This window comes from Molossus molossus, unplaced genomic scaffold, assembly GCF_014108415.1.
Source record: "Molossus molossus isolate mMolMol1 unplaced genomic scaffold, mMolMol1.p scaffold_m16_p_15, whole genome shotgun sequence".
In the NCBI taxonomy this organism is placed as follows: Eukaryota; Metazoa; Chordata; class Mammalia; order Chiroptera; family Molossidae; genus Molossus; species Molossus molossus.
Genome location: NW_023425350.1, coordinates 66330346 through 66344894, shown reverse-complemented (window position 1 = coordinate 66344894; position 14549 = coordinate 66330346). Strand labels below are relative to the sequence as shown.

The 14549-nt window shown below is 41.4% G+C and overlaps 1 protein-coding gene across 2 annotated transcripts in view; it reads right to left on the bottom strand.

Moving 5' to 3' along the window:
- RMND5A (required for meiotic nuclear division 5 homolog A) overlaps positions 1-14549 on the bottom strand; it is a 67986-nt gene that overhangs the window by 35215 nt on the left and 18222 nt on the right. For both annotated transcript variants that reach the window (XM_036262266.1, XM_036262267.1), the window contains exon 2: positions 7011-7153. In XM_036262266.1, coding sequence (XP_036118159.1) covers positions 7011-7153 — 143 coding nt within the window. The remainder of the gene's footprint in view (positions 1-7010; positions 7154-14549) is intronic.

Genomic DNA, 14549 nt, shown 5'->3' with positions numbered 1-14549 from the left:
TAATATAAGATCTGATTGCAAAGGTCCAGGCTTTCCTCTGAGGACTTGACTATAATTCAACAAATAATTACCATTACAACTAAATAATGTCATTTCATTCTGCTCAGAGCAGTAGTAGTAAGAACAATATGTATCTTAGAGGTAATGATGTAATGTAACAGATGGCAGAAAAAGCACAACTCATCTTCTCTTTTGAGAATGCTCTTCAGACTACAAAAGGCAAAACCAGTATTGTTTCATAGACACTGAAGCCTAATACAAGTGAAAATCCAGAGAGCATCCAGCTGCTTGTTGGACTTAAGACTCTTAGTTTCTACAAAAAAAAAATCTCTTCTGCCCAAACATTCTGGATTTTCAGAAAGGCTCAGATAACCAGGGTCTCTCAGATTCTCTCAAGGGATACTAATCACTCCTAGGCTTACACATTCCCAACCCTTCTTTTTTAAGAGCTCTAATAAGAAAGATACCAGGGAAGGACAAGGATCTTGAGATACCCACCCTATAACAAACAACTGTGGCCAAGCTTGGGTGGATCAAGCCCAACCCCAGACTATTGAGAATATGGCTGGCCCTATTCAAATCCCGTAATTAAAAAAAAAACATCTTCTATCCTGACCACCAAAAATACGAGATTTTTATAAACGCCTTGCAAAAATTTAGACACATAGTCTACAATATTTTCTTGGATTACTTGCTAGTAATTCTGGAAGGAAGGTAGTTAGTTTGATTATCAAATTATCTGTCTGTTTCAGAACTCAGCAATTCTTAAGCAGAGTATTTTCTGTCTTTTTAATTTCCTTTTTTCCTTCAACAGTAACATATCTCTACTATATAAGGATTTATCCATTACATTAATAACAATTTTATTGTTAGTACACATTTGACCTCACCCACATAGTCTATCTAAACTACTGTTTAAAGCTAAACTCAAGCCCTGGGCGGTTTGGCTCAGCGGTTAGAACGTCAGCCTGCGAACTGGAGAGTCCCGGGTTCAGGTCTCACTAAGGACACGAACCTCAGTTGCAGTTTGTCCCTAGCCCTGGTTGGGGTCGTGTGGGTGGCAACCAGTCGACATCTCTCTCTCATATCGTTGTTTCTCTCTCTCTTGTCCTCCCTCTCTCCCTCCCACTCTTATCTGAAGATACATGCAAAAATGTCCTCCGGTGAGGATTTTTAAAAAAAGGCTAAACTCAAGACATTATCTACCACTGGTCTCTATTTTTCTTCTCTCATATCCCAATCATACCTACATAAAAGGCAGTTCTAAACTGCTCACCAGATCTTAAAATATTCTATATTTCACTTTTTATAGCATTACTCCATTTGTTTTGTTTTGGTTGTTGTTGTTGATCCTCACCAGAGGACATCTTTTTCCACTAATTTTTTTTTATTTTTTTAGAGAGAGTGGGAGAGGAGGAGGAAGAGAGACAGAGAGAGAGAAACATTGATGTGAGAGAGACACATCGATTGGTTGCCTCTGCACATGACTGACAGGGTGGAAATTAAACCTGCAACCCAAGTATGGTGCCCTTGACCGGGAATTGAACCCATGACCCTTCGGTGTGTAGGCTGAAACACACCAGCAAGAGCTCTTTTTCCAACTCTTGATTTCATCAATTCCAAGCTGTACACCTGAGGTATGTTGATATTGCTGAGTCTTAGTTTCTCATCTGTAAAATGGGAATAATGTACGTGCATGATGAGATATAAATAAATATACTGAGCACTTAGCTCACTATCTGGAACAGGGTTAACACTCAATAAATGATAGCTACTATATTCCTACTCCTGACTTCTCCTTAGTATAATTTTATCCTAACAAATCAACTGCCTTTTATCATTCACTCCTTTCCCCCCTAATCTCCGTGGATCAAATCCTTAGACCCCCACCATCATTCGCCTTCCCCCAACCTGATCTTGCTCTATTCCCAACAGGGCCAGTCACTCTAATCAAGTTAGTCCCTGAGTTTTTTGTTTTTATTTTTTTTCTTTATTGAATTTTTAGAGAGAGAAGGGAGAGGGAAAGAGAGACAGAAACATCAATGAGAGAGCATATCAATTGGCTGCCCCCTGCATGCTCCCTACTGGGGATTTGGCCCACAACCTGGGCATGGGTCCTGACCAGGAATTCAACCAGAGACCATGGGTCGATGCTCAACCACTGAGCCACACTGGTCAGGCAGTCCCTGAGTTTTTAACAGGAACCAAGCACATTCTCAGTTGTTCAGTACCTTTCGTGGCCCCATAGAAAACCACACCTCATTGCTCTCCTTTAAATCTTACCCATTCTTCCAAGTCAGATACCAATTCCACAAACATAGGTTAATAAACAGCACAATGGTACTCCTCTTACTTTATAGTAAGCCAGTGGTTCTCAAACTTCCTAATGCCATGACGCTTTAATACAGTTCCTCATGTTGTGCCGACCCCCAACCATAAAATTATTTTCGTTGCTACTTCATAACTGTAATTTTGCTACTGTTATGAATTGTCATCGGAAATATGTGTTTTCTGATGGTCTTAGGTGACCCCTGTGAAAGGGTCATTCAACCCCCAAAGGGGTCGCAACCCACAGGTTGAGAACCGCTGTTAAGTAAGCAGAGTCCACCCCACGCGAATGTATTTTATGTTGCCTCAGAATTTTTTCAGTTCTTCTATATATACAAAAAGCAGTCTCACATGACCGAATTAGACCACACTCTTCTAAAGAACATGTCCTATGTGTTTCATTTCCAACTGTCCTACAACAAATTTCAAATACCTTAAAATCTTACCACTATTTTAACACACACACGAACACATACACACACACACGTCTAAAGCAGTAATCATTTCAATGATTTTCCTTACTTAGGAAGTAAACTAAAAAAAAAAATCAAAAGACAAAACATTGAATAAAATGCCCTAAACAGAAGAGAGTTCGAAATTTCTTAAAATGAGGGAGAAAATTAAAAATTGACCAACACAGACCCTGGCCAGTTTGGCTCAGCGGTTAGAGCATAGGTCCCTGGACTGAAGGGTGTCTCGGGTTCGATTCCCAGTCGAGGGCACTGTACCTTGGTTGCAGGTTTGATCCTCGGCCCCGGTGGGGGTTGGGCAGGAGGCAACCAATCAATGTGTTTCTCTCACATTGATGTTTCTCTCTCTTTCTCTCTTCCTCCCTCCCTCCTTCCTTTCCTCCTCCTTCCCTTCCACTCTATCTAAAAATCAATGGAAAAATATCCTCAGGTGAAGATTAACAAAAAAATAAAATAAAAAAATAGACCAACACATGATTTGTTTTTACAAAAAAAAAAAACGGCCACAGAATCCAATAGCTGATATTATGTATTTTATTTATTTATTTTTTTTGGGTACATGCCCCTAGCAGGAACCAAACCTGGGACTCTCTGGTCTGCAGGCTGATGTTCCAACTGCTGAGCCAAACCAGCCAGGGCAGATATTATGTATTTTAAATAGTGACCATTAATACTATGGACAGCTGAAAACAGTTAACACATTTAAGCAGAAGTGTTCAGAATTTTATGTTTACAATAAAAAAGCCACAAAACACCTTGGCTAATACCAAAAACTTCTTTTCTGCTTACATTTTTGGAGAAGTGACAACTAGAGAATTTTAAAACACAAGAAGCATTAAAACTCTAAAGGAAAAAAAAAAACATCACTTAGTGTGTCAAAAATTTACTGACGTTCCTCACTCAAAACCAGCCAGCTCATAAAGGAGGCCTAGTTTCCTTGACTGTCCTCTTGGGAGGGTGGAAACAAGCGTCTACAAAATGGTGCTCAAGGCTGCTGGACAGCATTCCAGTGTATTACTCAAGTCTGTTTGTTGTGGTACTTTAAAGGCTTGTGCCACAATGGCTTCGGCTCCATCCAGTTTTTCACCACCATATAAGTCTATCAAGCCTTTACAACAGGTGGCCCTGGAAGCTTGTATAAATTTACCAGGTCAAAACTAAAAAAAAGAAAAAAAGATGCAACAAGTCAATGGAGTTGTCATATGACAACAGCCTACACAGAATTCCTCGTGTGTGTGAGAAGCTCATATATAATGCCTAGGTAGTTCTAGTGGGGTAACAGCTTCCTCTACAGCTGGCCAAACAGATGCCAAAAAAAAAAAAAAAAAAAAATTGAGAGAATGCACTAAAAGATGTTAGAGAACGGAGCTAAAAGATCCAGGCTTTTTTCTGTACCCTAGGACTATAATTCAATAATCACTATCAGTGTCAAGTTAGTAACATAGTATCATATGATGGATCAGAAGAATCTAGGTCACCTAGAACTTAAACTACTTTCACAAGAACATAAAACTACCCAAAAAAATGACTTGAAAAAGTCCTTGCAAGTTACAAGTACATGAAAAAAATGTCCTCAAAAAGGGAATGAGTAGCCCTGGCCCATGTAGCTCTGTGGTTAGAGGGTCAACCTGAGGACCAAAGGGTTCAATTTCCAGTCAGGGACACGTATCTGTGTTCCAGGGTCAATCCCTGGTCCTGGTCGGGGCACGTGTGGGGAGGCAACCAATCAATGTGTCTCTCTCACATTGATATTTCTCTCTCTGTCTCTCCCACCAACCCCCACTTCCCTTCTTCCCTTCCACTCTATTAAAAAATAGGAAAAAATATCCTTGGGCGAGGATTAAAAAAAGAGAGTGAGAGAGAAATGAGTCAATTAAAATATGTAATTAGGTTCATTCACCTCAAACTCATCCCCATTCAAAAAGCCAGAATTTAGATTACTCACTATGTGTTTCCTTGGTATCCATTCTCAAAGAGGTACTGCCATTTCTAGCACCAAATACATTTAAATACTTTGTCTCAAAGATGAGCCAAAATATCTGACAACTATTATGAATATTTGTAAAGATTTGCTAGATCAAGTTACCAGTAGCTAGGGGGACAAGAGTAAAAGACGATCCTGATTATAATCATGACCGGACAAAACACACAAACTAGGAAATGGGGAAACCAGTGACAGAATGCAAAGCTGGTGAATTATTTGCCCAAATGCTACTGATCCTAGTGGCCAATAGTCCACACACTTGAGGTGGTTGCTGAAACTGTCTGTCCCCACCTATTCCCAGAATCTGGGATCTCTTCTCAGATACTGGATCTCTTCTCAGATACTTCTTCTGATTGGCTGCTTTGGAAGCTTCAGCTCTTCTGGTCCTGCTGTCCCACCCTCTCTCATAATTGCAGGCAGCCTGGTGGTCAAGCAAATCCCTCCAGGAACCTTCAGGGTGTGAACCATCAAAATCACTACAATGCTCTGGTCACTGTCAGCCACTGAAATATGGAGCTTCCTAAACACCATCAGTAGTTACTTCACCTAGAGAAACTGAGGGGTTTTCTCACCCAAAAGGCAATCTCTAAATTGCCTCACCACCATTCCACGGAGTCCTTAAGCTCGTACACAGCAATACTCACTTCAGGTAACAACTGAAGACTTCCAATGCCATGGCCCCAAAAGGTCTCATGCCAAAGCCTCTTCCTGTGCTGTGTTCACTCCCTCAGAGTTACCAAATAGGCATTACAACCTCAAAGCTGTTTCAGAGAATAGTCACTGCTTTCCCAGCCTTTGCTGGCAATAGCCATCACTGATCCAGAAATGGGCTGCTGCCACCACCACCACGTCTCTGGCTTCTTTTGCTGAATTGAAGCCCTCAACACCATAGAAGTGATCAGAGCTCTCTGAAAGGTCACTAACAACTCTTTAAACCACAACTACCCAGACAGTTCCCAAAGCCCCTGCCACTCATGGTCCTGACATACTGCACCTACCAGTCAATGACATCTCCTTAGAAGCATACAGTTCTGACCTAGGCTGCCTCAAGGTTAGCCTTTCAACACTACTGTTCTATAGGATAATTCCTAACAGGTCTATCCATAAGTTAGACAAGCTACTCTCTGGATTCCATGAGTTCCTATCTACATTACAGTTGTTGCTCTTGTGTATAGACTAAGCAACTCATAGGACTGGTTAGGAGATGTCTTTGCTGCAAACAGCTCTTCCTAAAAGTTCTTCCTACTCTCCCAGAATTTTGCAATGTGTGAACAAAAATGTCCATAACCAGTCACAAAGTCCCCAGTGGCTGAAGTGGTCAGAAGTATCACACCTTGGGCCACTGCTCTTAGGCCCCACCAGGACCATGAACTTTAGCACTGGCCCAGGGCTAGAAATGATCATTGATTTTAAGTAAGCCACTAAGTCAAAAGAGATGTTGTAAGAAAAATCACCCAACACAAGTGACTGGCCTTGCTGGCTAGCAACCAACTCACTCACACATAAAGCAACACTGGAGAAAAGCAATTAACATGTACACAGGAAAACAAGAGTTAGGATGATACAGGGGAGACAAATGCAAGGGTATTTTCTTTTAAATATGTTTTTATTTATTTTTTAGAGAGAGAGAAAGGGAGAAGCAGAGAGAGAGAGAAACATCAATGTGAAAGAGAAACACTGATCAGCTGGCTGTCTCCTGAACACCCCCAATGGGGAGACAGCCTGAAATCCAGGCATATGCCCTAACCGGGAATTGAACCGGTTACCTCTTGGTGCACGGGATGACTCTCAATCCACTGAGCCACCCCAGCCAGGCACAAGGGTGGTTTCTTAATCATTCTATAACAGACAGAGTCATAGCCAGGAAATTCAGGAAGTAGGAAAAATTATTTCTGTAAATAAACTCCTTCACAGTAGGTTAAAATTTCTTTGGAAGTTTATTCATCATGACAGTAAGAATTGTACTCATATAAGCAACTGGATAAATAACAATGCTGTAAAAAGAATGGGGTTTTTTGTGTTGTTTTGTTTTTATTATTTATTTTTAAATAATAGCATCAGGGTATTTTAAGAATAGCATACTAAAAAAAACAGATCTGCAAAAGTTATTAAAAGCAGGAATGAAAGAAATAGCATAGAATAATTTGAGAAAGCAGATATTATCAAAGCAGTGACAGGAGATGAAGGATGATGCTTAACAATACCACACACTCCCTTTAACACCATACCTTATCAATGGCTTTTCCAACCCGAGAAACACTGCTGTGGATGTCTTTGTGGTCTGAGGCCAATTTTTGAACAGTATCCTTTATTCTTTTACAGCACTGTGTCAAGACAAGTGAAAGTGTCCCTGACAATTCAGTGTCTTGGCCTATAGAAAAAAAAAAAAAGAAAGGAAAAAAGATTGGTTACTAAAACAAACCCAGAGATGGCACATTTCAAATACGCCCTTTGGAACATTGAAAGATGGTAGAAAAGGGAAGAAAAGTCAGTGTTTGCTTTGAAGCAGAGGACCACATCCATGATAATATTTTTCAAGTGAAAACTAAGACAGTTATCTTAATATTTTTTATTTTATGGAATAAGAAAATTTTACCATGAAATAAACCACTTTTGTAACGATTAAATCAGCATAGACTGTGAATAATACTTCAAGGCATTTTTCAGAAAATGTCTCAATAATTCATTTATTCAATCTGCTTAAACTGTTCAACTCATTCTCAAAACATTTTGATTGTTACTAAATTTCCTAAAGAGAGATTAGTCTAAATGCTCAAAAAAAAATTTTTTTTATCCTCACCCGAGGATATTTTCCTATTTATCTTCAGATAGAGTGGGAAGGAAGGGGAGAGGAAAGGGGGAGGGGAAGAGGGGGGAAGGGAGAAAGGGAGGGAGGGGAGAGAGGGAGAGAGAGAGAGAGAGAGAGAGAGAGAGAAATATTGATGTGAGAGGGACAGATCAACTGGCTGCCTCCTGCATGACCCAACCAGGGCCAGGGACAAATAGCAACCCAGGTACGTGCCCTTGACCAGAATCAAATGCGTGACTCATTGGTCCTCAGGCCTATGCTCTAACCACTGAGCCAAACCAGCCAGGGCAAGGAACTGAAATTTTTTTTTAAAATCCTCACCCCAGGATATTCTTACCTTTATCTTTAGACAGAGTGGGAAGGTGAGGGTGAGAGACAGAGACAGAGAGAGAGAGAGAGAGAGAGAGAGAAAGAAAGAGAGAGAGAAATATCAATGTGAGAGACACAGTGACTGGCTGCCACCCGCACTACCCCAACTGGGGCCGGAGATGAACCACAACCAAGGTACATGCCCTTGGCTGGAATCAAACCCGGGTCTCTTTAGTCCATGGGCTGACGCTTTAACCGCTGAGCCAAACCAGCCAGGTATAAATGCTTTATATTCTATATAAAGAAGTAGAAGAAAAAAGTAACAAACTTCTTTGGATATCATGATCTGCAGAAATGAGTTAACATAACAGGCCTGAGATTGCTATCCTTAGAAAGGCCAGATATCAAGGTTGACCCTTGGCTGGCATCTGGGAACTTGGACTTCAAAAGTGTTCCCACTACCCTAACTGAAAAGAATGAATCACTGTGCCTAAACTGTTGGTACAATGTGGTTTATGCTAAACGCCTGCTTTCCTTCTGGGAGTCTGGAATTTGGTATGTGCTAGGCAGAGGAAATTCATGTGACCAGTCCCCAATAAAACACCTTGAGTATAATGTCTCTAATGAGCTTCCCTGGTAGAAAACACTTAACACACATTACAGTTTGATGATGGCGGAATTAAATGTGTCCTGTGTGACTCCATTGGAAGAGGACTCTTAGAAGAGTTCTCCTGGGTTCCTCTGGACCTTGCCTCATGCACCTTTTCCCTGAGCAGATTTAACTTTATACCCTTTTTTTTAAATCCTCACCCAAGGACATTTTTCAATATTTTGTTCAGATAGAGTAGGAGGAAGGGAGGGAGGGAGGGGGAGAGAGAGAGAAACATCGATGTGAAAGGGACACATCAAGTGGATGCCACCCACATGACCCAACCAGGGCCAGGGACAAACTGCAACTAAGGTATGTGCCCTTAGCGGGAACCAAACCCAGGTTTCTCTGGACCACAGGCCAACGTTCTAACCACTGAGCAAAACTGGCCAGGGCGCTTTATACCTTTTTGCTGTAATAAATCTTGCCCATGAGTGTGACTGACTACATGCTGAGTCCTGTTTGTCCTCCTAGTGATCAAGGGACACTAAAGATGCCATCATGAGACATTTGGCTCACACAATAAATTAAATAAAATTTACTATAGCTTATGTCCTCTTTCCCTGTGCTACCTCCTCAGAAGAAGGGAGAAGAAAGGAAGGAAGGGAGGACACATTCAGCTATATTTGTCAATTACCTCAACAATCTACATATCTCCACTGGTAAGCAAAAGGCCTGGTTTCTGAAATCCTACTCAATATTACAAAGCAGTGGTTCTTAAATTTTAATTCATTTGCATCATAACCACCTGGGGACCTAGTTTAAACAAAGTAGTTGGAACTCTCTAATTTAAGAGGTATGGTAGGATGGGGCCCAAGAATCTGAACAAAAATAAGCTCAAAAGTACAGTAGCCCTAATATGTTCATTCATTCAACAAATACTTATTGAGCACTCATAATGTGATAGGTATAGCAATAAAAAAAAAATCACCAGTCCTGGTCGGTTTGGCTCAGCAGCTGGAGCACTGGCCTGCGGATCAGAGAGTCCAGGGTTCGGTTCTCACTAGTGGCACATACCAAAAAATAAATGAATAAATAAAAATAAAATGAAATAAAAATCACCAAAACTCCCTGCCCTAAACTTACCTTCTGGTGAGCAACATATATAATACACAAAATAAGTCAATTTTATAGTATGAGCAATTTTATAGCATGAGTCAATTTTATAGTATGAGCAATTTTATAGTATGATACATGCTACTGGGGGTGCAGGGGAAAGCAGAGTAAAAGAGATGGGAGTATATGTGGGTTAAGCAATTGTAATCTTAAAATGGGTGGTCATGGCAGGCCTCACTGAGAAAATGACATTTGAGCAAAGACTTGAAAGAAGTGAGGGGTGGCAGAACACGCCATTCCAAAACATGCTTCATTGGCATAAGGATTACTTTGAGAAATAGCAGACAGAGGAAAAACTATGAAAACAGAGTGGATGTTACCCTTTTGAAAGGGAAATTTACATTTATAAAAGAAATCTCCGCCCTGGCCGGTTTGGCTCAGTGGTCAGAGCATCAGCCTGCGGTTCAGAGAGATCCGGGTTCTGTTCCTGCTAAGGGCATGTACCTTGGTTGCAGTTTGTCCCTGGCCCTGGTTGGGCCCTGTGGGAGGCAGCCACTCAATGTGTCCCTTTCACATTGATGTTTCTCTCTCTCTCTCTCCTTCCCACTCTATCTGAACAAAAAGTGGAAAAGTGTCCTCGGGTGAGGGAAAAAAAATCTCCATTTGTAAGGATGTACCAGGAGGACAATGATGGCTTGAAATCACAAGAAACTTTTATCAACTTCCAGTCAACGTGGCACAAAGGTAAACATTGTACTCGCCTCCTCCCACAACCACACCAATATTACAACTAAATTACAGAACAACCATCAATGAGTACTGCCCCAAATCTACCTAAACAGAAATCCTACAACTGAGGATATAAAGAAGTCATTTCAAGACTGGTAGGAGGGACGGAGACACCAAACTGGCTGGTCCAACACCCACAAGTGGCAGTTAAAAATTGGAAGAGATATCTCAGCTGAAGAGGTCACCCCTGAGGGGCAAGGAGTCCCAGCCCCATACTTGGCTACCCAGACTAGTACTGAGAAGAGAAGTCCTCACAACTTCTGGCTGTAAAATCCAGTGGAAATTGTGGCTGAGTGAGACAGGGGCCTCTGGAGTCCCAGGCAGCTCCTCCTAAAGGGCCATGACACACTTAATCAGACTCACTCACTCTGAGCTCCAGTGCAGGGGCAGCAGCTCAAAAGGCGCCAAGAACATACAGGGAGGAACTGAACTGTCTGGTTTCAGGATGAGGGCTGGAGAGGCAACCTTCTCCCAGACAGAAGTGCTGGCAGAGGCCACTGTTTCTTTTCTGAGCCTTTCCCCGATAGAGCTGGCAGGCAGGCACCACATCTGACATCTGAGTCTCTATCAGCCTGGCAAACGCTGCCCTGCTAATTCCCAGAGACCCTGTTCCAAACAACTTGTGTACCCACCTAAGCCACTTCCAGTAGCTTTTCTATACAAACAGCTTATTTTGGCTCATGCTGCAGACATCCCTAAAATCTCTCAACAGTTCACAAACCCCATGTACCTCTTGCTCCAAGCCTGGCACTAGTAGTAGCCAGCCTCAGTTCACAGCTTAGCCTCTCCCAGGCACCTCCAAGCCCAGCACAGGTGGCCAACATCTGCAGACCACTTTGTAGCTCATATCAAGTGGCCCCAGGCAGGACACAGGCAGTGGTTGACCTTGGCCTACACCTCACAAGAGGCCCAATACCAAAACCCCGGTGGCCAGTTTCAGACCACACCAGAGCACCACCCAGTCACACCCAAATAATACATTCAAAGTGCAGGCTCAGCAGTCACCAACCAGAGAGCCCCAATAAAGCAAACTCTGCTCCACATAGTCAGCCCCTGCACAACAGTTCTTCTACTATAGTCACAGTCTGTCCTCACAACCAATCAGCCCAAGGGTCAATTCCCTCTTTGAGGTGCCAACAACAAGCAAGGCTCAACAGGAGGGCACACACAACCCACACATGGGACACTCCTGGCACACCCAGCTCAGGTGATTAAGGAGACTGTGCTACTAGACCCAACAGGGGCCACTCTATCAAGACTGACTGACATAGCATCTCTACCTAATAAACAGAAACAAACCCAGGTAGGCAGCCCAAATGAGGAGACAACGAAACATGTCCTAAATGAAGACAAGCAAACTACCAGAGTTAAAAACACTGGTTACAAGGATGCTCAATGATGTCACTGAGAACTTGAACAAAGAGATAAGAAACATAAAAATGGAGACAGAAAACATGAAAAAGAACTAGTCAGAAATGAATACATTAGAGCCCTGGGGCACCTGATAGCTCAAATGGTTAGAGCATTTTCCCCATATGCCAAGGTTGTGGGTTGGATCCCTGGTGAGGGTACATACAGGAATCAACAAATGAATACATAAATAAGTGAAACAACAAATTGATGTTTCTCTCTCCCCTCCCCTCTCTAAAAAAACTCGATTTTAAAAAAAGAATACATTAGAGCCCTGGCTGGTTTGGCTCAGTGGTTAGAGTGTCAGCCCAGGGACCAATGAGTCATGGGTTTGAATCCAGTCAAGGGCACATACCTCGGTTGCAGTTCATCCCTGGCCTGGGTTGGGGTTGTGCAGGAGGCAACCAGTTGATGTGCTCCTCTCACATTGATGTTTCTGCCTCCAATTCTCTCCCTCATTCCCACTCTATCTGAAGATAAACAGAAAAATATCCTCAGGTGAGGATTAAAAAAAAAATACATTAGATGGAATTAACAGCAGATTAGAGGAAGCAGAGGATGGAATCTGAGATTTGAATGCTAAGGTAACAGTGCCCTGGCTGGTTTGGCTTAGCATCAGCCCGCAGACCAGAGAGACCTGGGTTTGGTTCCTGCTAAGGGAACATACCTCAGTTGCAGTTTGTCCCTGGCCCTGGTTGGGGTCATGTGGGTCTCTCTCACATTGATGTTTCTCTCTCTCTCTTCCTCCCTCTTACTCCCTCCTGCTCTATCTGAAGATAAATGCAAAACTGTCCTCAGGGGAGGATAAAAAAAAGAAAGAAAGCTAAAGTAGCAGAAAACACTCATTCATACAGCAAAAAAAAAAAAAAAAAAAAAAATCCAGAACAATGAAGATAGTTTAAGGGGTAGGGGCCTTTGTGAGATCAAGTGTACCAACATTCACATCATTGGGGTAACCAGAAGGTGAAGAGAGAAAGCAAGGAACTGAAAATCTATTTGAAGAAATGATGATGAAAAACGTCCCTAACCAGGTGAAGGAAATAGACATACAAGCCCAGGAAGCACAGCAAATTCCAAACAAGACTAAGCCAAAGAGGCCCTCACCAAGACAAAAAAATTAAAATACCAAAGGTTAAAGACAAAGAGAGAATTTAAAAGCAGCAAGAAAAAAAAGTGTCTTTCTATTGAGTAATCATCTAGCAGTCGTATGGGGGCTCTCTTGTATGAAATTAACTGCTTTTCCATAAGACTGTCAGCTGATTGCTCAACAGAAACTCTACAGGCCAGAATGGATTGGCACAAAATATTAAAAATAATGAAAAGCAAGAACCTACAACCCAGCAAAGCTATCATTTAGAATCAAAGGACAGATAAAGAGCTTCCCAGACAAGAAAAAGCTAAAGGAGTTCATCACCACCAAACCAGTATTATAAGAAATGTTAAAGGGACTTCTCTTTAAAAAGAAAAAAAAGATCAAAATTATTAATTATAATATGGCAATAACTACATATCTATCAACAATTACTTTAAAATTAAATGGAGCCCTAGCCAGTTTGGCTCAGCAGTTAGAGGATTGGCCCGTGGACCAAAGGGTCATAGGTTCAATTTCCAATCAAAGGCACATACCTAGGGTTGTGCAGGAGGCAACTAATTGATGTGTCTCTCTCCTATCGATGTTTCTCTCTCTCCCTCCCTCCTTTCCACTCTATCTAAAAAAAATCAATGGAAAAATATCCTCGAGTGAGGATTAACCAAAAAAAAAAAGTAAACTGAATAAATGTTCCAATCAAAAGACATAGAGTGGCTGCGTGGGTAATAAAACTGTCTACAAGAGACTCACCTCACATCGAAAGACACACAGACTGTAAGTAAAGATATGGAAAAAGATATTTCATGAAAACAAAATGAGAGGGAAAAAGCTGGGGTACCAGACCAAAAAAAACTTTAAAACAAAGTCTATATGAGGAGACAAGGAAGGACCTAGTAATTTCATTTCTGAGTCGTTATCCCAAGAAACCAAAAGCACTAATTCAAAAAGACCTATAAGCCCATATGTCCACTGCAGCATTATGTACAATAGCCAAGATATGGAAGCAATCTAAGTGTCCATCAATAGATCAATGGATAAAAAAAGAAGGGGCTTATATATACAATGGAATGACTCAGACATTAAAAAAAAAAAAAAACAGAAATCTTGTCCTCTGCAACAACATGGATGGATTTAGAGGGTACTGTGCTGAATAAAGTAAGTCAGACAGAGAAAGACAAATGCTGTTGTGATTTCATTCACTGTGGAATCTAAAAAGCCAAGTAAACAAACAAAACAGAAGTGAACTCAAATATACAGAGAACATTCTGATGGTTGCCAGAGGGGAGGTGGGTTGCAGGGATGGGTGAAAAGGGGAAAGGAATTTGAAAGTACAAATCAGTAGTTAAAAATAGTCATGGAAATGTAAAATATAGCATAGGGAATATAGTCAATAATCTTGTAATAACTATGTATGGTGTCATATGGGCACTAGATTTATCAGGGTGATCACTTCATAAGTTAAATAAATCATGTTATACTCCTGAAAATAACACAATATTGTATGTCAACTGTAATTGAAAAATAAAAAATTATTAAAAAAAAAAAAAAAACTTTTATCGCCCTGGCCAGTGTGGCTCAGTTGCTTGGGCATCATCCCATGCACTGAAAAGGGACCAGTCAAGGCACACGCCCAGGGTTTGGGCTTGATCCCTGGT